Consider the following 25598-nt stretch of genomic DNA (forward strand, 5'->3'; position numbering starts at 1 on the left):
CACAACTTCATCACACAACTAGAGGGGAAAACACACAGGATTATATATTTAATACATAAAACTTCATGGTATAGAAATCCAACATGTTTTTTTTTCTCTCAGGTACCAGATGAATGCAACAGTGAGTGACGGACGTTTTGCTGTGATAGCTGATGTGTCAGTCCAGGTCGAACAGGTGACAGAAGTACTGCTGCGCAGCGCCCTCACCTTACGTTTCAGATCCCTCTCCCCTGATGAGTTACTTAGTCGCTATCTGAACCAGATCAAATTGGCATTACGGGAACTAGCCGGCTGGAAATGGTCACCAGGGCAACAAGATCCTTTTCACATACTCAGTGTTCAGCCAGTGATGGAGACGTCAGGCGTCGACTTAGTTCTAGCCATGGAGAGGCCACACACATCAGGCAGTGTACGGATGGCGGGGTTCTATTCCCAGCAGGAGTTGTCAGCAAAGCTGGAGGAGGCTGTTGCACGGGGGCAGATTCGGGGTGTCTTAGCTGGGGCTATGGTGGTGGGCAACTCTTGTTCTGGGAAGCTGGACTGTGGGGAGCGGGTGTGCGAAAACACACTGGTGATGGAGGGTGGCTCATCTGTTACCTACAGCACAGAGAGGGTTGGCTTGGTGATACCAAGATTCAGTCGTACAGAGACATGCACCTGCCCTGGTGAGCACTGCATTCAACATTGTAACTCAAATTTATGTAAACCCACTTCACACTGTTGACCTGTATCAGTTAGTAGTTGTTGCTAGAAAGTGTAAAATGTAAAAGTCTCTAAGTGAATACATTGAATTTTGTTTTTATGACCTTGATATTGTGTTCCAATTTTTATATAAAAAATAATTTAAAAAAAGTGGTCCACTGTGATCTCTCCAAAAAAACAGAAAGACATGCATATTTTTAAAAACAAAAATACAAGGACATATTCTGTCTCTGGTATTATCCTCAGATATTTATGCATCTTCTCATTTCCAAAACAGAAGGCGCATGTCCCACCCCTGTTGAGCTTTGTGAAGGTCAGTCCTGTCCAGCAGATATGCAGTGTGTGCGTTCTGGTCCTACAGCGCCATCTGTCTGCCAATGTCAGCCTGAGAGACTAGACAAGTGTGCAGGTATGATTTGGCTATTATACCCATTATTCAAATTGCTTGTCTCCACATGTTTCAAGCAGATAAGTAAATCAAAATATATATTATATATTTTACTTTATTCCAAACACATCAGTCCGTATAAAAAAATCTAAATATGAATTCGTACTTAATTTATTTGGAGTTGAAACTTTTTCCCTTTTATCTCTGTGTATCATTAATGAGAAGGACAAACCTCCCTGAGTTTCTCTGGAAACAGTTATATTAAGTACAGAGTGACAGAGAGTGGCCAGAGTGGAGAGATGAAGCTTGCTTTGAGGATCAGAACTCTTCAGAGAAGAGGAGTCATTATGTTCACACGTGTTAACCCCTGTACCATGCTTAAGGTAAATTGTAGGACTACACCTGTAAGTCACTTTTCTTGCCATGAAAATAAAGAGAATTACTTAGAAGGTATAAATATTTTCCCTTCTCACAGATTGAAGGGGGTCGACTGTGGTTTCAGTTGGACTGTGACAACACCCTGGGCATTATGGGTATCTCTGACAGGCCAATAAATGACGGCCTTTGGCATTCAGTTGCTTTGGAGCTGACCAGAAACTACACCCTCCTGTCACTAGATGACAGCTATGTGGAACGACGCAGAGCAGCCAGAGCTCCTGTTCGTCTTTGGCCTTTGGCTCCAGATTCATCCTTTTTCTTTGGTGCCCAGGTGAGACCACTGAATGGGCAAGGCGAAAGGCCCAGCCCTGGACCAGGGGAAAGCAAGGGAGGGTCAGGACTCGAAGACCGTGGCATGAGGGGCCCCCCGAGAGCTCAGGATGGCTTCCAAGGCTGCCTGGGCTCACTGATGCTGAACGGTAACGAGCTGCCACTCCAGAATAAAAGGAGCCGTTATGCTGAGATAGCTGGGCTCAGCGATGTCAAGTTGGGCTGCATTCTTTATCCAGATCCATGTGTCAGCCAGCCCTGCTTCAACGGAGCCATGTGCAGCAGCCTGCCCTTTGGAGGTCTGTATACATGCATACATATTACTTTTTCTGCTGTATATGTTGTTAATATTTTATGTCTTATGAAACCATTTTGTAAAAGGGTTTGGGAGTCAGTTCTAGCTTTTTAAATACACAACACCAAATCCAAAAAAGTTAAAACACTATAAAATATGGATAAAACCAAAACGCAATGATTTGCAAATATCATTAACCAAGATTTTACTCACGATAGAAAAAAATTACAAATAATGTTGAAAAAGAGACATTTTAATATATAATGAAAAATTTTATCTTGAGATCGATGGCAACAACATATCTAAAACAAAAAGAGGCTGGAAAAGAAAGTAAAGCTATTAAGCCATCCACAAATAGTTTTATAATGCAAAAAAAAAAAAAAAAAAAAAAAAAAAATCACATTGCAATTTACAACATGCATATTTGCATATTGCAAATTTCAATTTCCCTCTGGGATTAATAAAATATTTTTCATTTAATTTTAATGTCATTTCAATTGTGAATATAATCAAGACGTTTTCTTGATTATCAGTTGTTTTCTTTGGGCTCATTTAAAAAGGACTAAGTCAATGAGGAAACCTGTTCTGTAGTCAGACAAATCAGAATTTGCTATTCTTTTTGGAAATCAAGTCAATCTGGTTTAAACAGTAGATATATCAGCTAGATATATCAGCTGGCTTGTTGTCAGCACGCTGACCTGAGCATCTCTGATGATATGTGAGTGCATTTGCACTAGTGGAATTGGCAACTGGCATTTGAGATCCATATATACCTTCCATCAGTGCTGGAAGGTAAATACAGGTTTCAGAACATGTCCTCTCATCCAGATGCAATCTATTTTAGGAAAGTCTCAGCATCATTTTGCATGACAATGCTAAACCACATACTGTATCTATGGCTTCATAGTAGAAGAGTCCAAGCGCTGGACTGGTCTGCCTGCAGTCCAGACCTTTCACCCACTGAAAACATTTGGTGCATAATGAACCACAAAATACAACAAAGAAGGACAAGGGCTGTCGAACAGCCAGAACCTACATCAGACAAATATAGTTCAACAATCCTCTCCCAAAGGTCCACCAACTGCTGTCATTCTTTTCAAGATGTTTATATAAAGAAAAACAATGCCATACAGTGGCATGGCCCTGTACGAACTTTTAGGTGACTTGAGTCTGTTGCTGTCATATTAAAGATGAGCTAAGGATTTATAAACTTTACAAATGACTTTCTGTTTTTGTTCACCTTTCACACAGCATCCTAACTTTTTTTTAGATTTGCCGCTGGATTTAAATGAAAAAAAAAAAAAAAAAACTATTTTATATCAAGATCACTTGTCCACTTGTATGATTATAGACATTATTTTGACTCATTTACATCTTGTCTCAACAGCCTTCACATGCAGTTGCAATACTGGATTCACTGGGGGGCGCTGTGAAATTGAATTGACATCCTGCACGCCAAACCCATGCCAGAATGATGGGAACTGTAAGCCTGTGGGCAGTGCATTCCTCTGTGGCTGTCCTAGAGGACTCAGGGGACTTATGTAAGATAAAACAGCCTGAAATCACACACACACACACACACACCCACACACACAGAGTGTATATGGCTATAGAATCCACATAGCCATATGAGTTTAAGAAAAATGTTGACAAATAAAGTCCTCATGTTAATAACTGCATTCACATTACCAGACAGGGTAGGGATTTTATTTCTCACTGGAACATCCACACGTGCTCTCTCATTCAAGCATGAATGACTGTCTGTAGGACACGAACATGTAAACATTCATTAGCCCATATTAGCATCCCAGTACCCACTGTGTTGTTTTCTTGTTATTGTGTTGGATAAATTGGTGGTTCTAATTTAATTCGGCATGATTCTTGGTTGAAAAGCCTATAATCATTCTCTAACTGCCTTCTTAATTACATCACAGTAATTGCCTTTGAAATAACCTCTGTATGATGTGGTTGTTCAGCAGAGCCACCACTAGAGGGCAGGTTTTCCTCAAAGAAGAAATGTGGTTCTGCTTTGTATACTTTTTACAAATGTTTTTAATTGAAGTTGGATTAATTGATATTCAGCTAAATAAAAGCATGGAAAGTAATAAGCTTATTTTCAAATCATTAACAGTGACATCACAGTCAAAATAAATACCAGTTGTTAATAAATGCACCCGTCAAAATGGCTGTTAAGTTGGTCAGCTTGCAGACTGATAAACAACAGTTCTTAAATGTATGCATTTATTAACAACATATATTTACAAAATAAAAAAACACCAAATATGTTAACATTTCCTTTAATTAGTTCAAAAACATGCCACAATTTAGACACTTCATAAAGTTTTTATAAGTTAAGCCATAACACATTAATTATTCAGAATATACATGTGAAGATACCACTGGCCAGCACATCCAGGCCTTGAAGAGTAAACTTTTTTTTATTCTTAATAACTCCCTACATTGTTAAAAGCCGAACTTTGCGTAGTTATACAGCGAAGCTTCCTCCAAAATACTTTTTTCCTTTCATCAGATGAACTCTTGCCGAGTGTTTTGAAAAATTCCATCAAGGCAAAATAACTGAAAAGAGAAATGTATGTATTTTCTCTTCCCCTCACAGTAGGACACTCTGTTTGATTTAACAAGCTAAGATGAGCATATGGAGTAAAACTACATATGTGGTATTCTGTTAGAATTAAACTCTTCATCTAAGATCATGAGTCTGTGGTGTATCTTTTTATTTGTGCATATTTCTTTGATCCAGAACCATATAAATGGGGATAATAAGGAATCCATGAAGATAATCCCTTGATTAAGTATAAAAAAGGCCTTTTTTAAAGATGATCTCCAAAGTATTTATTTTCTTTTTTCTCCTTTTAACTCACTGTCACGCTTTCATCTTTTATTCTTCTCATTTACTTTGATTCAAATCATCTTCATTGCTTCCATGAATAGTAATTTATTTGTCTCTGCCTCTCCAGATGTGATGAGGATGTAAATGAGTGTGACCAAGACGACTGTGGAAACAGAGGAGAGTGCATCAACACATTTGGGTCGTTTTATTGTAACTGTTCAGAGGGATTCGAGGGTCAGTTTTGTGATGATCAGACCCTTGGTGATGACACACAGGTATAGTACCAATACTTGAAATTAGATTAATTTAGGACTAAACCCTGGAAAAAAACTGCTCAAGTATATTTCAGCTTGCACCTAATTGGATTTTTCACACACGGTGAAGCTGTTGAGAATTTTGAATGAGCAACGGCCTCCTGGAAGGCTTATTCACCGGCTTGCTATCATCACCCCCACAGTAGATGAACGAGAGCGTGTGGTAATGGGTAAATCACAGTTTCTATTTGAAGTTATCATGCTTGTGACTTTTATTATGCACTACACTTTACACCATATATTGCAGTATTCAGACCCTTTCAAGTTTTTAATTTTCTGTTATGATGAAAATGAAATGAAAAATACTTTAATTATCCCAGGGGGAAATTTTAAAGTTGTAGTAGGGTTGTTTTTTAAAATGTATTTTATTTTTTATTTTTATTTAAACATACAATAATAATTAATTAGAAGAAGATAGGGGCTTGTTCTGGAGGGCGATGGCTGCTGGCAGTAATGTTCTCCAGGTATTGTCTTCCATTGGAGTTGAAGAAGTCTCACGCTGAACAAACTTCACTGTGTTGTGCAGAGGATGTGAGGAATCTCCCACTGTTTTCAGCAGTTTGTGCAGCATTCATTTCTAGAAAATCAGCTCCAGCGGCTCTAAAGTTATCCCCAGCAAAGAACCAGCCTTCTTCATCAGTTTGTTCAGTCTCTTTAAGTTTCTGGCTCTGATGCTGCTGCCCAACCAGATGGCTGCAAAGCTGATTGCACTTTCCACAACAGATTTATAAAAGATGTGCAACATCTTAGTGCCGACATTGAATAATCTCAGCTTTCCGTAAGTCTGCTCTGTCCTTTCTGGTAGATGCATTCTGTGTTGCATTTCCAGTCCAGGCTGTTGTCTAGCGGAACTCCACTACCTCTACTTCTTCTCCCAGGATGTACACATTTTTTTATTTCTTCTTGTTCCTCCTGAATTCAACAGTCTTATATATATATATTTGTTTTGTTTTGTTTGTATTCAAGATGAGGTGATTGTTACCGCACCATCAGTTCTCTGTACTCAGCTTCTTGTCCATCACTGATACACCCCGGAACTGCAGAGCCATCAGAGTATTTTTGCAGATGACAGGACTCAGAGATGTAATGGAAGTCTGAGGTGTACATTGCGAAGAGAAATGGTGACAGTACAGTCCCCTGTGCTGCTGACCACCATCTCAGACACACAACCTTTCAGACTCACAAACTACAGTCTGTTTTTTAGGTAGTCGTAAATCCAGATGGTTGTAGAGGTATCCACCTGGAATTTAAGGAGCTTCCTACATAAAAGAGTGGGCTGAATTTTATTTAAAGCACTTGAGAAATCAAAGGACATGATACTCAGAGGGCTGCCTGATTGGTCCAGATGAGAGTGGGCTCTCTGAAGCAGGTAAATGATGGCGTCTTCAAACCCATTACAAGGTGCAAACTGTAATGTGTCCTGAAAGGTGTTCACTTGCTTATTGAGGTGAGCCAGTAACAGTCTCTCGAGGACTTTCAGGATGTGAGATGTCTGGGTAATTGGTTTATAGTCATACGGTTCAGATGGTTGGGATTTTTTAGGCACTGGAACAAGGCAGAATGTTTTCCACGGTACAGGAACTCTTTCCTGACTCTGAGACTGGTGTTTAAAAGGTGCTGAAGAACACATAACAGTTGTTCTGAGCAGGTTTCCTGAACCCTGGGGCTGAAACCATCTGGACCTTGTTCAGGGTTAGTCTCTCCAAATGTTTCTCAATCTGACTGCAGGAGACAGACAGGCTGGAGTTGGAAACAGAGGTAGTCTAGACTACTACTACTACTATTAATATTAATAATAATAATAATAATAATAATAATAATAATAATAATAATAATAATAATAATGTGGTAGTAATAGACTTGATAGGTATTAAAAGGTCCTCCGTTTTGTGTGTTTTCAACCAAAACATAGGAGACAGAATTTATAGTCTAATTTTTTTTCATTTTGATGTCTCTTGTGAATTTGGAGGTTCACTTTGAAATATCAGCTCAATAAAAGTGAAATAGTCAGGCTTTGATTACATTTATTCATATTTGCAGACAATATTATTATGATTGTTGGTAATGTGTTCCAACAAATATGTTGTTAAAAAAATATGTAGGAATTTATTCTACAGGTGCATTTTGTGTTGCTGTACCTCTTGTCTCTACTTAAAACATGCAGTCTAAACATTTCATTGGTGGATGGTACGACCTAAAAAAAATTTTTTTTTTTTTTTTTGGTTTGTTACATTTAGATAGAGTAATCACAATGGCATGTTAAAAATGTCGTGGTTGATCACTGGGAAAGGGATAAAATATTGATACAAAGCCAAACTGTTTTTACAGCGACATCTCAGAGTCAACTGATTGTTAGAAATAATTTAGATAAATTTCTGGTAATAATTAATCTTTGTTGTCCAAGAATAAATCCTAATATTTTATGAGAGGGGCTTCAGAGACTATCCATAATTATTGTGAATGGATTCAGACTAAACTGGAGCTTGCATTTTCATGAAACTGCATTATTTGAATTCACATTTTAGTCTAAGATAACTGTCTTCTGGCCTTGTTACTGTCAAATCACTTTATCCCTCAGTGCTGGATGGTTAACTCCTGAGACTGCTGTATCAATGTTTTCACCTCGTTAGCACTTCAAGCTAGTCCATTTTGTTAGCTAGCGATCTCACGTTACCAATCAGAATGGCTGGAGGAAATAGTTTGACTTCCACCGTTTTTCTCTCTGCCTCGCAGGGTACCCTTCATCCTTTTCAATTCCCCTTGAGATGTGTGGTGTTATTTCGCTGAATGTCTTGGTTTTGAAGAGCTCAATCAGTTGATCCCGCTGATAAACAACTCTTCCGTTACCATAGAAACTCATCATAACAGTCTTGAATGAGTCAAAGTGGAAAAGGGAAATCACTTAAGCTTGGAAACATTTTCTGAAACGTTCATTTCACAATGATTGTCTTGAAAAAAAGTTGTTAGTATTTAAGGAAATTGTGGCTGGACCTTCTACAGTTTGCTGCCACCATGTAGCACATTCTAGAGTGTAATTATAATTCTAAATGGGTTTTGAAGTGTTTTGTTGTTTTATAGAAATAAACCTTTCATTAAGTCTTGTTTAAATCATATTTGGCTGCATCTTTCCTGGGGAAGTTTCTCCTATTCTTCTTTAATCAAACATTTAAGCTCATCCAGGTCAGATGAGGAGAATCAAAGCAGAACCTTTTCAGTACTCCACAGAGATCTCCTGTGTCCAGTTTTACTGAAGCCACTCAAGTGTCTTCTTATGGGCATGCTTCTTCTGATTATCTCTGTAAAATGTAAACTATTACCACTGCCTGAAACCTTGGGTAAGATCCAATAATTGCTTCCTTTCCTCTTCTCTTAAGCTTTTTCCTTTCACCTTGTTGAAAACATGATGAGAGTAATGAAAGATGGTAGAATTTTTTAAGAACTTAGGAAAAGATTACGATGCTGCAATGCAATGAATTGGGTCTGCACCACTGAAATTACAGCTTGTTAGTAATTATGCTCTAGAGTGTTCTTTAGACACTTAATTTAATGCGATCTTGTGTTTTTACAGTAAGATTATATTGTACAGTGTGTATCTTTCAGTGTAACAAAATGAGCTATAATTGTAATTTATTATCAGTATTTTTAATTATGACTAAAAAGAATAAGAGACAAAAGTATGAAAATGTTGTCACCGAATGCTCACAGTTTATCATATTTATTTGCATGAATTCCAGTGAGTATGACTTGATGAATGCCTTTGAGCATGAGTGGGTAATTAAATTATCACATGTCTTCCAATAGGGTTGTTCCAGTGTTTCCTCTGCTAAATAGACACAAAAGGATGCTACGTTCTTTAGTATTTAGAAAAATCACATTGATCATAACTGCTATTTAGATTCTGCAGGAAGATTGTAACTTGATATTGTCTAAAATTTTCTACATCCATCTGAACCTATATAACGTCTTAGCCACTGCCAAAGAAAAACCTCTCTAAAGAATGATGATGCTATGATTAAGTTTCCTTCAAATGTACCCTTGAAAATTGTGAGCAAACAGAATTTTGCTTCTGATAATCTAAGAGTCATTCCGGTGCCTTTTGGCAAATTTCAAGCAGGATGTAATTTTTGTAAGGGAAATCTTTTCTTTGGTCAATATCCTCACAGGATCTCATTGAACAAGAAAAAAAAATATTTTTTTACATGTTTGGCTGAGCCCTTAGTCTCTAATTACACTTTACATTCTGCAAAAATTTTTTGATATTGTTCTAATGATCTGTGCCTCCACACAATCCTGTCTTGTAGTTCTGATAATTCTTTCAACCTCATGATTGGGATTTACTCTGACATGTCTTATATAGACAAGGCTGTGCCTTTCCTAATAATGTCCAATGAATGTAATTAGCCAGAGGTGAACTCCAGCCAAGTTATTGCAGCAGACTTCTGACAGAAGTAGGTGCAGCAGACCTCAGGTGCATGTATATTGTCAAATGGTCTGAATAGTTATATAAATAGGATAATCCAGATTTTTATTTTAATAAACCAACAAAACACCTTAAAAACCCTATGTATGTATTTAAACAGAAATATATGAGTTCATTTTAAGCTGAGTCCAAAATATTACATTTCCAAGACTTCAGAAGTTTGGAAACTCTCTGAATGCACTGTGTACTGAGACTACAGATAATGTTGCACATAAGAGAAAAGATGCTCTCATTATACCCCAGAAAGTAACAAGTTTCAAAGACACAACCAGACAGACAGTTTTTCCAACCAATGTACAGAAAGTTTATCTCCTTTGTGAAGGCCTGTATTGCTAGAAAGCACAAATCTGTGGCATTGATCTTTTCTTACATTTTTCTTTTTTTTTAATAAAATGAAAAGATACTTTCTGTTCAGAGACTTTTTTTTTTACATAGTGTTAATTTCCACTTATATATGTTTAAAATTTTTATGGGTGCATGGACTGCTGAACTGTATCCATAACTGTATTTATACCTTGACATTAGTTAGGTGTAATCATGCCAAGAGGTGCTGAGTTTTTCCAGCAAATTGGGTTTATAAAATCCAGTGCTCATGACAGTCCCTAAATCTGGACTCCCTCTGCTTTTACCAGGCAGTGGAAGAGGTGTTTGCAGTCTTACATTCTGAAAAGGAGATGCTGAGTGCATGTTTTTTTATGATTGTTCTTTTCATGTTGCCCAGGCTGAGCTGCTGTCTTACATCGGACCAGGAGAGATAATAGGCATTGGAGTCCTTGCCTTTGTCATCATTTTCCTCCTCATCCTCTTCATCGCCTTTAGGAAAAAAATCAAATTCAGGAAAGAGTCAGATCCAGACCCAGGGGCTCAGGCTGTGATGGGCATCTCGGCCGTTTCTGCAGAAGCTAATTACATGCTGCACAAGACAGGCATGGGGGCAGAGGGGATTGAGTTTAAAGCTGTGCGTCTATCAGGATCACCAGGGGCCACCGGTGTCTATGGCGAAACAGGAGGAAGCACTGGGGGCCCTCCCCAGGTTATGGTGCGTCCAACTGCACACGCCACCCTCCCAGGAGCACTCGGACACCAGGCCATGAGGAGTGGAGATGGTGACAAGATCACTTCCAGTGAAGGCAGTCAGGTATGCAAAAGTGTGCATGGACATGTACCCATGGTTACTATTTCTTTCTGTGAGTCCTGCATCATGATACAACCATCAGCTCACTGGAGTGGAACTTTTTTGGTAGCAGATTTTATATAGGGGGAAAGTAATTTGCTGGAGCTTGAAAATATTGAAAAATCAAATGTTATGTAAATAACATATATTTGGCATTAATGATATGATTCCTGAAGAAACTAAATTAATATGGGGAAAGCCAAAGTCATTTAATTCTCTTGCATTCTGAGAGCAAAACAATAAATAAGTTTTATGATATGAAACTGAAGCAATGAACATCATATTAGCTATATATGATATTAATATCTTTGTTGTAACAGTATCTTGCAGTCCCTCCACCTTTTCTGGTTATGCTATGCTTTTGTAATTCATTTCAGTCCATCAGGATTAACATAATATGCCTTAAAAAAGGTCTCACAGCTAAGCAGCAGAAGCCAGCAATATTATTCTGCCACTATTATATAGGCTAAATAATCCAAGCAATAAATAATATTTTAAGAATCCAAGCAAAGGGTGTTAAATACTTTTGCCTACAAATAAAGTCACCAGCAAACTTGTTTCTGCGGCAGGGACAGAGAGTGATGGAATTTTGATACAATAGAATGATTACATTTCCAGCATGACCTGTTGAATACACACAGTATTATATGACTGATAAGCTCATAGGATGAATGAATAATAAAATATACAATTTGGTGCCACCCGCTGGAAACATTAATAGGAAGTCACAATGACAATGCAACCCAGAAACAAAACTCAGAAAGTCAGGAAAATGCATTACCCACTGTAATCCACCAAAAAAATGGCTTACCTTTATATATATATATATATATTCCCACATTTTTTATTTATTTTTTTTCCTTACCTGCGTTTTCCACCAGCATATCTGCTGTAGTGGCTTACTGGTCGTCTCCGTGTTTGTGCAGCAGCTGCTTCCTCCTTCTCCTCTCATGTTGTTCCATGAATCATGATGGCTGTCGGTGATCAGCTGATCGGCTGAGCTGAGAAGGAGGAAACTAGCCGCTCATGGTTCACATCATCACATAACACAGCAGTTGGCTGGTGGTAGACAGGGTTTATACTTCTGCTGTGCAGGGGTGGGTCTAGAAAAGTTCTGATGGGAGGGTTCGGCAGAAGCATGACCAGAAAAAGGGGGACACAAATGAGACTTTTGTTAGGTCTTAGGATTTGCTGAAATATTGAACTGATTATTACTGCAGTAATCATCTAATGTAAAAACACTGAAAAAAACAAAAAAAAAAAACAAAACAGAACTTGTGAAACAAGCAGACAATGACATATTTTAACAACAGTTGTTTACGTAGGGTGATGCAGGTTATTAAATGAAGAGACGTTTTCTGTCTGACACATTTCTCTTTGTCCGGTAAAACTCATGCAAATGGTCAGAAGATTGTAATTTTGGGACAGGAAACTGCTCCCAAAAGACAATGAGAAAATAGCTTTATTTATTTATTTTTTTTTATTTTCAACTAAATGCAGTTATATCATTTTGGATATAAGTTTATGAGGCAAGATAGCAAAGGTAAGCCATTTTATTACTATTTTTTACATAAATTGGGCCTTTTGCCTGCAGCTTGGAAAATCTTGGTCATAGCGAGATGAAACTTACAGGTTTGGAATCTGTGAGTATATATATCTATATATATGTGTATATACACACACTGTGTAGAGGAGGATTGGTGGTACTTGATACTCTACTAAACACTACTAGTCACATCAGCGGTGGCCTTACAAGAAGATAACTAATAGCATTAATTTAGGGTCATGTTAATTTTTTAGTTATATCCAAAATATAAGCTATTACCAATCTTATCCTCTAAGTATTTTCTGCATAAATTCCTCTGTCTCCACAGACGAACAGCTTCCTCTCAGACATGTCTAATGTCCGCGGTGTGGCCAACAGGAGGGGCATTGCAGTATGCAGTGTGGCACCAAATCTACCCTCGGCATCCGCCCGCCGCTCAGAGCACAGTCCAGCCCATAAAGTGTCCTGGGAGGGTGAAGAAATGAGGGAAAAAAGGCTGGAGAGGCTTAGAGATGAGAGGGAGGAGGAGTGGGGGCAGAGAGCTTTTGAGCTGGAGAGAACCCACAGGGATAAGAGTCCACAGGGTAAGACTGTGACATGTGCATGCACAGATGCACACTCACATGAACACATGGTTTCTAACCTGATTGTGAAAGGCCAAGAGTGCGCAGGCCGCAAAATCTTTGCATATCACCACCTGATCTGAGAGAGCTTATTTCACAGAGTTTTATGAGTTTTACATTTTTGTCTTTTGATCACATACATCAAAGAAAACAGCCTAAAGTAGGCAAGTAAGCTTAAAAATTCATATTTTTATTTTGCTATCATTTCAGTTCAGTTCTATATTTACTTCCTGGGAGTGATAGATGATAATAAAACTTTCAGTTACCCTGCTTAAATTGGCAGTTACGTCATCTTGGATTTGGGTAACTTGCTTACATCTCATATGCACTTCTGTCTGAATGGTCAGTGCATTCAGCCAGGCTTGATGTCTAGTTTTCTTGTCCTACTTTTACTCATATAAATTTAGCCAAAATCACAGTATTAGAAAGCCTTCTACACAAAGAATCTCCACTTTTCTGCCATTCTTTCATCCACGCTTCACAGACCTTTTGTCAACTGGGAAGGCTACAAAGTGAAGGAAAGCTGTGAGACTCATCTGTCAGATAATTCAGTTCAGTGTGACATTTAGCTGCCGACACTTGTTAACAGGACCACAGTTCATTTTGCTCCCTGCCAATGAAATAATCATGCTGCATTGCACTTCTAAGGTAGACGTCAGATATTTCGATCCTTTGTCCGATCTGTTGTTTGAGTAATACAGCTTCCAGTGGGAACTTCCTGCTAGTTAATTATTGATTTCCTCTCGTGGGAATAGGAAATGGGTTATTTTATTAGTTTGCTCCCCTACTGAGAGCATGCAGGAAAAAAAATACACGTACCCTTAGGGTTTGCAATCACACTGAAGATATTAATTAAGATGTGATTAAACTTAGTTAACTAATATCCAGATTAATGCATTAATGACCCCACCATGAGTGCCAGTTAAACAAATCAATTGAAAACTGTTTATTTTGTTGTTTCTGCAGCACACCACAGACTAGCTTAATAATGATTATTGCAACACAAGGGTTAAAGTCAAGAGCTAGTTAAATATATGGAAAATTGAACCCCTATATTGCTCAGATTTTGGCAACTTTGTAAATACAGGATGTCTCATGGAGTAAACCTTCTTAGTGGATGCCAGTTTAAATGCCTCAACTATTACTGTGGCAATTACAGGACGGATTACAGAAAGCAATTTGCAAAAATGTATTAGTTGCTTGGAAAGGAACTGGAGTTCAAAATGTTGGAGCTTAGGATTGGACCAATGTTTGGCTTATTGTTTATGATAAGTGTTTTCAGATTAAATGTTATTAACAGGTCTGAATAAAAGATACTGTACAAAAAATGGAAAAGGTGAAAGGAACCAAACAAACTCAAACAATTAGTAACATTTACACTTAATTTTGTGTTAATTAGATATTTTCCTAAAGTTTAACAAGATGATTTAATTGGCAAGTTACATGTTACAATTACATTTAAAATGGAAGTGGATAATAATTTATTTATTTGACTGGAACAGTGACAGGGATTTAAAAAGTTTGTGGCCTAGAAAAGGACATGACTTGTTAGTGGTTGGATTACATTAGAAGCCGGGTCTGCAACTTCTGACTTGGCTGACAACATTGACACAAGGTTAGTCACTGGCACACTAATGAGGAAAGGAAGAAAATAAATGGAAAAGAAAAAGGGTGAAAGCTTACTTTTTAAACGTTGATTATTTGTAGTATCCCCTTGCCTGCATCTGCAATGAGAACAGTGGCTGCTGCACTGCCTGTCTTATTTAGTTTGACTGATGGTGCTTCCTTACTGCTCACATTCCCACAGGAGCGTTGCTCTGGCCCCGTAACCATTGGACCATGATCATGTAGCTTTGGTTTAGGAAGCTTAAGCTGATGTCCAGATAGTCGGCTTCTTATGGCTGATGTGGAGTGTGGTTTTGGTAACACAACAATTTTGTGAAAAAGAAAGGTTTATATGTATTTGGTCTTTACCAGTTCTGAAAATGAATTAAATACAAAAATAATATCAACTGTGTTAATCACTAAGGTCATCTCTAAATTATAAATGATTTATTTGTTGTTTTCTTCTAAAGTGGGGGTGCCACGTGTCAAACTTGCCACGTTGCATCAAAAGATGTTTGTAAGTTCATTTTCATATTCAAAATGATCTAATAAAATACTTTAAAATCGGGTTACTTAAAAGCATCAGAAAATTTAATGTTTTTTTTAATTATATCTCTTCATAGCCTGGATGGCAGAAAATGAATTTAGACATTTAAACTAATCCCACTGACAGCTTTTATTTGTTACAAAGAGCACGTCTAACAGCCTGCATTTCATCTGACAGAATAAGGCTGAAATATTCTCTCGTGTTTCAAGAATATACCTGCAGCACATTCATTTTATAAAATGTGTGTACATCATCAGATCTAGATCATCACTCTTTAATATTATGGGAGTGATATTTCTCAAATTCACTTACACATTTGCATACTTGGTATTCATTAGAGAAATGTGATATAAATCTGGTCTAAATGTAGGATTATGATTTCGATTTGTCAGATAATGATAATTCTGCCTGTTTTACACAAGCTCACACATTCCAGCATTGTAGTAAGGTTTATCCAGATCTCTGTTGACTGGGTTAGTTGAAAAAAATCATTTAAAGATACCTTGGAATATTTTTTTTGTTTTTGACTTTCCCATAATTCCTGTTAAGTTAAAAAAGACAGTGGAAAGCTAAATTTATGTTTCCATGTCTTCCATGTTTCAACATATAGCATTTTTTTTAATATGGTTCTTTGACAGAATGTTTTTAAAAGAAAAAAAAATTAAAAATAATTTGCATTTAATATAGAATTTATTACTGTGTTGTTTAGATGATTGGAAGGCAAAAGGTATCCACCAGTGGGGCGGAAGACAAGTATCAGATTGCATACAGCAGGGTTTTGCATTTTTACCGTATGGTGATACAATAAGTCTCAGAAACTGTATCAAATATGATATGAATGGCCTTAAAGGGTTCAAAGTTACTTATAATCACATATGCAAAATCCTCACTTTCTATTTCCATTTAGTTTTTAAATATTGCAGATAAATTTTGTGGCTTTTTATTTCTTTTTATTTCTTTTTCATTCTCTTTACAATTTGAACAATAATGGGAAACCAGACATGCTGCTTCTAGATTAGAGCAGCTGCTACAGCCAAGTACCTGTCTCGTTCTTGGTTTAACAGACAGGGTTCTAGACAGTCTTCACAGCTGCATGCCAAGTCATTGTGACATACCTGTTTTGCCCCTCTGACACCTGTTGACAAACAGAGACAACTGAGTGATTTGAAAGGATACAACCATCCAAATCACAGCACAGAAAAGCCATGTCAGGGATCAAACTGACTTGTAAGCATCCATTTATTTGAAATGGCATCTTTATTCAACATGCAAGATAGCTGGAGAGGGCTGTCAGAATCCTCAAAAATTAAATTAAAGTCGACTTTTTCTCCCCCACACATAATGTTAGGTTTTGAATTTGAAATAAAAGCTTTGGTTGCTGCATTGTGAGCAGCCTGGCTACATAAATGTTTCAAGATTTTTACTCAGCCCCTATTCACAACCTCCATTGTCTGCAGCTGATGAACTTTGTCATGCAATTTGTTCTTTAAGATATTTGTTCTTAGTCTGCCTGTTGTTTTTGAGGAGATACAGATGAACAAGTAACTGTGGTTTTAAACCATCATGATACCTCCAGCGTGTGCAGAGGGAATTAGCTGAGCACAGCTGGAGCTGCAGAGCTTGTTTGGGGGATTTGTTTGAAATGTTGAACTCCAACGCAACAAGACAGTGCTCAACAAAGACCAAATTTCATTCAGATTATAACATAAGCTAAATTGTCGACAGGTGTGATAGGTAATCGTATTTCAATTTGGGCTCTCTCCCTACTATTCAAAGTCAGCTAGATAAAAAAAATATGAACAGACGAGTGGAGTGTGGATAGGTGAACATATTTCATTTCAGTCGTCCGAGAAGAAAGGAACATTAAAAATAGGCTAGTCTCTCTTCAGCCTGTTCTTGCTAGACATAGCTGAGTTCAATTTATCATCAGATTTTGACCATTTTCTCATACCTTTTAAATTCAGTCTCTGTGAAATGTCCTCTTTTCTTCTTAACATAAGAGTAACTCTTTTTTCGGTCATTGCACTGATTTATTTATTTAAGTCAGCTCCTGAGTACAAAACCTGAGAGCGGCCGGGTTTGCATGTTTTTTTTTAAACACCATTTTCTTGTGATAACTCGATATCTCGTTATCAAAAGTTGCCTCCCAATAGACACATAAGGGGACAACGTGGGGTTCAGTGTCTTGCCCAAGGACACTTCAGCATGTAGTCAGGGGAAGCCTGGAATCGAGCCACAGCTTTCCGGTTGGTAGATGACTGCTCTTCCTCCTGAGCTACAGCCGCCATCAAGATAATAGATTATTCAAATGCAGGGTCGCGAGGGGGCTGGAGCTGTTCCTAGTCCATCACAGAACCAACACAGAGAGACAAACATTCAATCAAACTGGCAGCTCACGGGCCAAAACTGGCCTACCGCTAATAATATCTGGCCTGCCAAATTATATTGATAAAAGAAAAGGTTGCAAGAGTTATGTCTCACTATACAAAGACATTGTGGTGCTTACAGGCTGGGTTAAAAGAACAGTGTGGCCCCTTTAAGAATGGCCGAGCTGGAGAGGAGGAGACGCACAGCACAGGCCAGAGTGGTCGGAGCAGAGAATGGCGTTGTGGGTGAATGTGTAACAGTGACTGTTTTGCTACAAGTTTCAAAAATAAACAACACATAGCGCTTCTAGTTCCAGCAGAGTCCTGTGTCTGCTTCACCACTGCTGGGTAAAGTGAAGAGAGCTAACCCTGAAGCTAGCTGCTGCTTCACCCAGGAGTAATCACCTCCGCCTCCCAAGCTCTGTTTGGAGGTGGAAGCAGGAAAGTTTAGCAGATGTTTCTGTCGGAGTTTTCCCTGATAGTGGAGGCAACAGACCAGAGCAGCATGGTTACTGAATCATCAAAGAAATGTTACACTTATATATATAAGGGCGGGTCAAAATTATATTTACATACTCAAATCAGTTTATCGTTCATGTCTTTGCATGCAGAACATACAAGGTCCCCAAGTGCTCCCCCTCCATAGGTGTTTTTATATATTAACAACACATACTTGTTACCAATTTATAAGAATTATCAAGAAAAAAAAGAGCTGATTATTAATACAGTTACATTTTCTTTTGAGCCCACCTTAATCATCTCATTATTTTGAAAAAACAAACTTCATTTTCTTGAGATAACAAGATAAATTGTCCTGTTTTCATGGGAAAATGCCCAATGTTATCTCAAGATAATAAAAAATTTACTTGTTATCTCAAGGTAACGATTAAAAAAATAGTCGAACCCGGCCGCTCTTGCCTTCCATACCTGAGATAACAATAAGCTGCAAAAGAAAACTTCACTAGGTTAGAAGTGGGCCTGCACAATGTCAAAAATGTGTACAATGGATCACGTCCAAATTATTTGTATTTAATCTGTTCTCAAATTCTCACTTTTAATATCAACAAATAGTTGAGAGAGCTTTCTGTCTCTCCATCAACTCTGCTTGGCGTGGGTGTTGTTTTTAAGATAGTCATGAGGATCTAAAAACACTATTTTTAGATTTGACACTTGCTAATTTTCATTTTGAGAGAAATATGTTGATATGAATACATTATTTGTGTTTATACATTAGATGTGTCAGAGCTGGCAGAAGAAGTTGCATGTCTCTCAGACTCCACCTCTGAAGAGCGCTCCCTCAGTTCCTACACCTCTGAGTCCTTCGATGACAATGGTAGGAATGCAACACTTTCCACATAGACTGTCAATAAAAGAATACAAATAGTACTTCATACTTCAACACTTAATGCAATAAAGAACAAATAAAGCAATGATTGAAGTCCTGAAGGGTCTAGCTCCAGACCATCAGCTGTCTGAGAACACCCATCATCACTGCTATCATCAATACCACAAGACTATTTTACTACAAAATAAATAAATACTAGTCTATATTTGTGTACTTTTGTGTTTAAGCACATACACTTAGACTATTACTGATGTGCTTCAGTAAAGGCTCTTAACACAAACTAGCTGATCAAAGCAGCAGTAGAACCGGGTCTTCTGCGGAGAGGTAAAATGACATTTTTTGTGAATGAAATTTGGTGCCTTTGAAGTGAGACTTATTGTAGCAAATTCCCTTACGTTACAGTAACTGGAATTTACTTATACTGGGTCCTGTGGATCTAATTCAAATGAGCATGAAGCAACTGGGTTGCTTATTTTTTCCTTCCACATTAGCTCAGAATTAGATTTTGGTAGGCTATTATGGAGAAATAAATTAGTGTTCACATAGATTATCTTGCAAACATACATTAGCTACGGGTTTCGTGTCTTTTACAAACAAAAATGGTGAGAACTAGAAAAGTATGCAACAGAAGAGAAATGGAAATACTTTGTTATATGCTTTCACACAAACATCAGTGATTAACACACAGATCTTTGACAGAGAAAAAAAAGAAAAAGAAAAACTTTCCTGAATTCTCCTTTTCACGGATAACTCAATATCATTGATTCCCCCCCCCCCCCCCCCCCCCCCCCCCCCCTCTTGGCCAAGTGTAAGATCGTTGAAGTCAAACACCCTAATGATCATGTGTGTGTGCATGTGTGTGGTGTTGTGTTCTTTAGTCAGGAGATCCATGTCGATGCTTTCTTTCCTGCCTAATTAGTGTAGCTGCACAGAAGCCAAACCTCGTGTATTTCTCACTCCATTGCAGGACACACACAAACACACACACACACACACACATGTATCACATGTACAAAAATGTGTTTGCAAAACTAACATGTTTCCTCTTTGTTTTCAACACGTGTAACTTTGTTCTTGAACATGTTGTTTGTATTATCACAGTCACACCCAACACCTGAAACCTTACACTATTTATAAATGGGCTGACATTGTTTCTGTTCTTCTTCTTGCCTCTGTGTTGTGTTCAGCCTCCATAGTGACTGTCATACGTCTAGTCAATGATGCTGTTGATGATATTGAAAGCGAAGGTATGAAATAATATCTTCTGTCAACTCCTATTTCTCTTTTGTGTATTTCTTCTGACCCCAATCTGTGGGTTTGGTGGTGGAGCACAAGGATTCAGTATACTGAATGCACCCAAGCCTCTGCTGCTCAGCTCCCTTTCTTATTGGGAATAAAACATCCAGCTTAGGTTTCTAATATTTTTGTCAGTTAAGGACATCTCTTTCTCTTACAATTTTCCCCTTTTGGTTTCTGTGTTGTTTATTTCAGTCTTTCTCTGACTTTGGCTTTCTCTCTTCCTTTGAAGTGTCAAACATGGACAAAGAACAGCAATGGAACAACCCCGGTGAGTGAGATGCAAAGCAGCTGAAAAACATCTTATTAAAAAGCCATCCCGTTGCTCTTTATTTCTCACATTGGAATCTTAAACCCCCATTCATATATATATATATATATATATATATATATATATATATATTGTATTTTCTTTTAATTCATTGATCAGACTCAATATAGTGCAAATTAGCAACTCTGTTTATTAAGTTGTTTTTTGTTAGCATTCAGATTTTTAATATCAATGTAGATTTACAGTTTGTAAGGGAACTCAAATGTAGGGAAAGACACTACAGATTTCTGATGGGTTTTTTTTTCAGCCATGCAAAAAAAGGAAAACAAAATGTACAGTAGGCAACTTATCATCATTATTGGTTTTGGTTGATTAGAAAGAAAAACACCACACAAAACAGAACATGTTCAAATCAATATACTGACCAGCTACAACATGAAAAGTGTCAGGGGCACTGGATGCTGCTGAATTGGGTGGGTGTCATTACTCTCGCATTGTAACAGGATAATAATACTGCATCTTATTCATTTCATATCTAAAATTAAATTCCATTTTATGTCTTTGAAAATCTACTTTATATTTTAACTATAAAATGCTGCTTTTCCTAATAGAACAAAAAACATCAGGACAAAAATATTTTATAACATATTCTGGTTCATAATTAATTATCACTTCAAGCAAAGCAAAGCTTTCACCCCAGCCTTGTGGATGGTCTCGGAGGATTTTAAGGGCACATTGAGCCAAGCCTCACATCTGCACAGAAGAGCAGAGGAAAAGGCAGCTTCAAACACTTTCTCTTTCACACTAAATGGGGCATCAGCTAGTCTGACCACTGACTCCTCTCTTACTGAATGTGTGGTTTGGCTTTTACAAACAGGAGTATAGTCTGAACCAGGTGCACACCTGTCCAGTAAGATCGGTGTGTCTCTGTCCCATTGCTCAACCTTACAATCAATTTTAATTGGCTCATTGTTACCAAGTATGTTTGTTCTTGGACACGTAAAGTTTACAAGGTCTATGAAGTATTTCACCACTTACCCTGGGCAAAGTTATGTTTATTCCCCTGTAAAAATAACTAAATAAATAAAGCTATATATATATATATATATATTAGCAACCTGTGGTTAAAAGAAAAGAAATGAAAAACAGATGACAGGCCTTGATGAGATAATCAAAGAGGTTGACCACTACAATTGCTGCTTAACAGCTGCTATACATGCAGAAGGCAAGAATTGGGGTGATGTTGGACAGATAATTGGATTTTATTAACAGTATACTATAGGGACATCAGCCTAGGTGTTTTAGTTCAAGTTAAGACAGGCTAGACAGGACATCAAACACACAACATAGTTACTGAAACAAAAATAAAGATTTATATGGTACATTTTATCCCATGTAAAGTTATTGTGCCGAATTTGAAAGACAAAGTATGAGAAAAGCAACATTCATACATAAATATAGATGAAAACAAGCATTTACAGGATAGTTAACATGATTTACAGCAATAACAGAAACAAACAGTTATTGATGTTTGGTTGCAAAAACAGGAAAGTTCTGAGTTTACTTTTGAATGACAGGTTGTTATGGACGTCAGGTGAGCAGGCAGTTTATCCCAGACATATGGACCTGAAAGCAACTCAGCTGTCTTGGATTTGATAACTTAAGAGACCTGACTGAAAATTAAAAAAACAAAATAAATAAAAATTAAAAAAAAAAAAAATCAAGATTTAGCCTATGCCATGTTTTCCATTGACTATATACTTGACAAGGTAATGATGGAATTTTCTAAAAATGGAACCTGTCTCAATTTTACATTTTATATTTTACAGATTATGATCAGTTGAATTTGTTTATGTACAAATGCAGTATGCATGTGCATATGGACCGTCATGTGAACAAGTACACCCTTTTTAAACTCTCGGGGTTTCAAGTATAAGGCCAGGAAAAAAAAAAAAGGATGGTCTTTCCCAGGTCTTACAATTGAGTAAATACAACCTCTGAACAACAACACACATTATATAGTCGTTATGAAAGGAACCTCTAAGTAGCGCAAGTAAAAGCACGTCTTTAAAGTGTTTCTGTGAGTTTGCTGGAGTTCAGTTGAATGTTAACACAACATCCAGGAGGAAAGACATCAGCAAAAACAGTTCATTATCTCTGCAACACTGAATTGAAATGAGCTGTATAGAAAATGGATGGATGGATGAGTTATAAGGCAATTTTCAAACAATTTGAAACCCACCATTCTTCAGGGAAAAAGATTATTAGCCATATTGCACAGCCCCATATTTGGTTTAAAAAAAAAAAAAGAAAAAAGAAAAACACAGCACATTCTTAAACTCAACAATGAGCTCTTTTATACTAAAATATTCAAGAGTGAATTTGGAAGCTTATTTATTATTAGTAGCAGTATGTCCTGATGCATACAATGTCATTCTCACATGGCTTGTTGTCTGCACGTATATGTGGTATATGTGTAGGTCATGTGCTAAACAGCTCTCTAGACGCCGTCCTCCATAATCAACTGTGTTTTTCACTGTCATCATTCACTCTGATTTTCTGCATTCAGTTGTTGCTCTAAGAATTTCATCATCAAAGGCTTCCTGTCCCGTGAGATGTTTGTTTTGTTTTCCACTTCACTGACAGCAAGTCACCACCTGCAGAGCAAGGATGAGATTTGTGTAGAGTTCATCAAAGAGTACATTATGGATTGTAAGAACATTCTTTTATTTATTTTCTCCTTTATTTGAGATTATTTCAACCAGAATCAGAGATATTTCAGCAGCACGGCATGCCAGTAAAAACTCCCACATGTGTGATTTGTTGGCATGGCTGTCTCCATCCACACGTCATGCATTGCACCCCAGGAGCTGGCTCTCTTCAGCACACTAATGAAGTGTACTCTTAATCCCACACAGAGACTGACCCCTCTGGCTCCTATCACTTCATCAATATCATATGTTTTCACTCACAGCTCATTAACCTATCCATGAATTATACAGCCTGCATCCCATAGTTTGTGGAAATTTGTAGATTAGTTGGGAGTTCTTTGTTATTACTTGATCAGCATAAGCTAAAATGTAGACATTTCATTGAGTGATTTTGATTTGCCCATGAAATGCAGAAATTACACAATGGAAATTCACAGGATAGTAAACCCCACAGTGGCACAGTGGGAAACAAAGCTATTCATAAACCCCCTGCTGCATCAGGCACACAAAATTCCCAACAAACAGCACAAGCTAAAATATTCTCATTCTCATGCACACAACTAACAAGCAGCACTTTTCTAAAAATAAACTGGGATGTGATAAGTGCAGGAAATATTAAAAAGGTAAAAACCAGGCACAAACACAGTGAGCCAAAATGTGCACCTCTTCCATTAATATAATAAAACATGCTTTTTGTTTTAAATAAAGGAGTGTTTTCAGCATAAAGCAGTAAATTCCCTGTCTTGGTCCCCTTGTCTTTTATTTGTTCTTGTGTTTCTCCAGATAACTGGTGTGGATTTACAATCGCTCTGCAGTGATGTAATAGAGAGAATAATCAGATCGGTCGTCTAGTTACTCATGCTCAACAACTTGTTCATTGGGGTCACCTCACCCTGCCTCTTGTAGATGAGATTGCATTGATACTATTGTGTTAAAAGTGAAGGGTATTTATTGATGTGGCACCTTTCACCATATGATCCGTTTAGGCAGATAATCTCATTCCTCTCCACATTGTTCTCTTTGTAATACAACACACATATTTCAGTTAGGACTTCATGCCTCCAAATATTTTGCATTATTAGTTTCCATGGAATAAAACCTTGGTCTCTTCATACAGTGTAATCTTAAATTGTTTTTAAAAAATCATATTTCCTGCCAACAAAACTCATCCAAACTTTGTGGTTTCTGTTCAGCGTACCACTGGGAGACCTCCTGTCAGACCTCAAGCTGGCTGTCACCATCACGTTTTCATCCACCAGAGGTAGGATCCCATTACGACCTCAGTGACGCTCAGCAGAACATCAGACGAGGAGGCAGCACTCGCTCTCTCCAGCTGGACTACAGAATGATGGGCTACAGCAGTGACAGAGGAAATGAGGACAGGAGGAGAACCTTCCAATGGGAGAGGAATCCTTCTGGTGAGTGGGAGAGAAAACACGCTGTGCACAGGGAAGAAATGAGAAGACATGAGGGGAAAGAAAAGAACACACACATGAGGAGCAGAGACATGGGGTTGCACCAGGAACACAGAGATCATCTGCAGCTGCGTGGTTGTGACAGCAGTGAAGATAACTCCTCTCCTGTTTATGAAGAATATAGAGAGGCCAGCCATAATCCAGAGCAAAATGAAGACACTGAGAGTCTTTATGACACTCTTCCCCCAACTCGGCGAGCCTATGAAGGATATCCATCAAGCCCCCCAGGTCTCAACTTGCACCCGGCTCAGCTCATGCCTCCTCTGAGGGCCTGGGACTTACAGGCAGAGGAATGGAGGGGATCGCAGGAGGGTCACAGGGGACTTGGCATCAGTAATCTGGCAGGTTCTGGGGACGAGCTAGAAAGACTATTGAACCTGGTGTCACTCAGAGCCAGGAGAGCCACAAGGATGAACAGAGCCTCTACTGGATCTGAGCCTGCAGCAGGCTGGGATGGATGTAAATAGCACACAAGATTTTTTCTAAATATATAAGTTTAATATTTCTTTATAAATTGCAGAGAGGCCATGATCCTCTCAGTCTATTGTCACATTTTTGGTATTACACCACTGGTACACCATCTAAAAATAATTGAACAAGTATACTACCATATATACCTCGATTATTCAACATTATTATCCTGATGTAAACAAGCACTAATCCACCACCAATCCCCTGGATCATTTATAAGCTGGAGGAATAAGAGGAAATATACTTGTTCTCTAGATGCTTTCATCTGTGCTGCATGAGAGTTAGCTGGGATTGGCTGTGAATCAATGTTTTTACATTTATTATTTAGAGTTGCTGAAGAAAAGCATTTGGAGCCAGTCTGGCTCTTTTTTGGATGATACCATTGTATAGTTATGTAATAAAGAAAGTATACCATCTCTCACTTGTAAGG

General features: G+C 37.9%; 1 protein-coding gene across 1 annotated transcript in view; it reads left to right on the forward strand.

The window, feature by feature from the left end:
• Positions 1–25165, forward strand: part of LOC121654591 (protocadherin Fat 3) — a 77366-nt gene extending 52201 nt beyond the window's left edge. Inside the window, exons 41-53 of the mRNA XM_042008801.1 lie at positions 103–665; positions 980–1111; positions 1316–1473; positions 1566–1947; positions 2038–2097; positions 3481–3634; positions 5072–5219; positions 10460–10876; positions 12787–13042; positions 18834–18932; positions 20132–20191; positions 20473–20511; positions 24416–25165. Coding sequence (XP_041864735.1) covers positions 103–665; positions 980–1111; positions 1316–1473; positions 1566–1947; positions 2038–2097; positions 3481–3634; positions 5072–5219; positions 10460–10876; positions 12787–13042; positions 18834–18932; positions 20132–20191; positions 20473–20511; positions 24416–25164 — 3217 coding nt within the window. The 3' untranslated portion in view covers position 25165. The remainder of the gene's footprint in view (positions 1–102; positions 666–979; positions 1112–1315; positions 1474–1565; positions 1948–2037; positions 2098–3480; positions 3635–5071; positions 5220–10459; positions 10877–12786; positions 13043–18833; positions 18933–20131; positions 20192–20472; positions 20512–24415) is intronic.
• The last annotated feature ends 433 nt before the right edge of the window (positions 25166–25598 follow it).

Source organism: Melanotaenia boesemani, chromosome 15, assembly GCF_017639745.1.
Source record: "Melanotaenia boesemani isolate fMelBoe1 chromosome 15, fMelBoe1.pri, whole genome shotgun sequence".
Taxonomy (NCBI): domain Eukaryota; kingdom Metazoa; phylum Chordata; class Actinopteri; order Atheriniformes; family Melanotaeniidae; genus Melanotaenia; species Melanotaenia boesemani.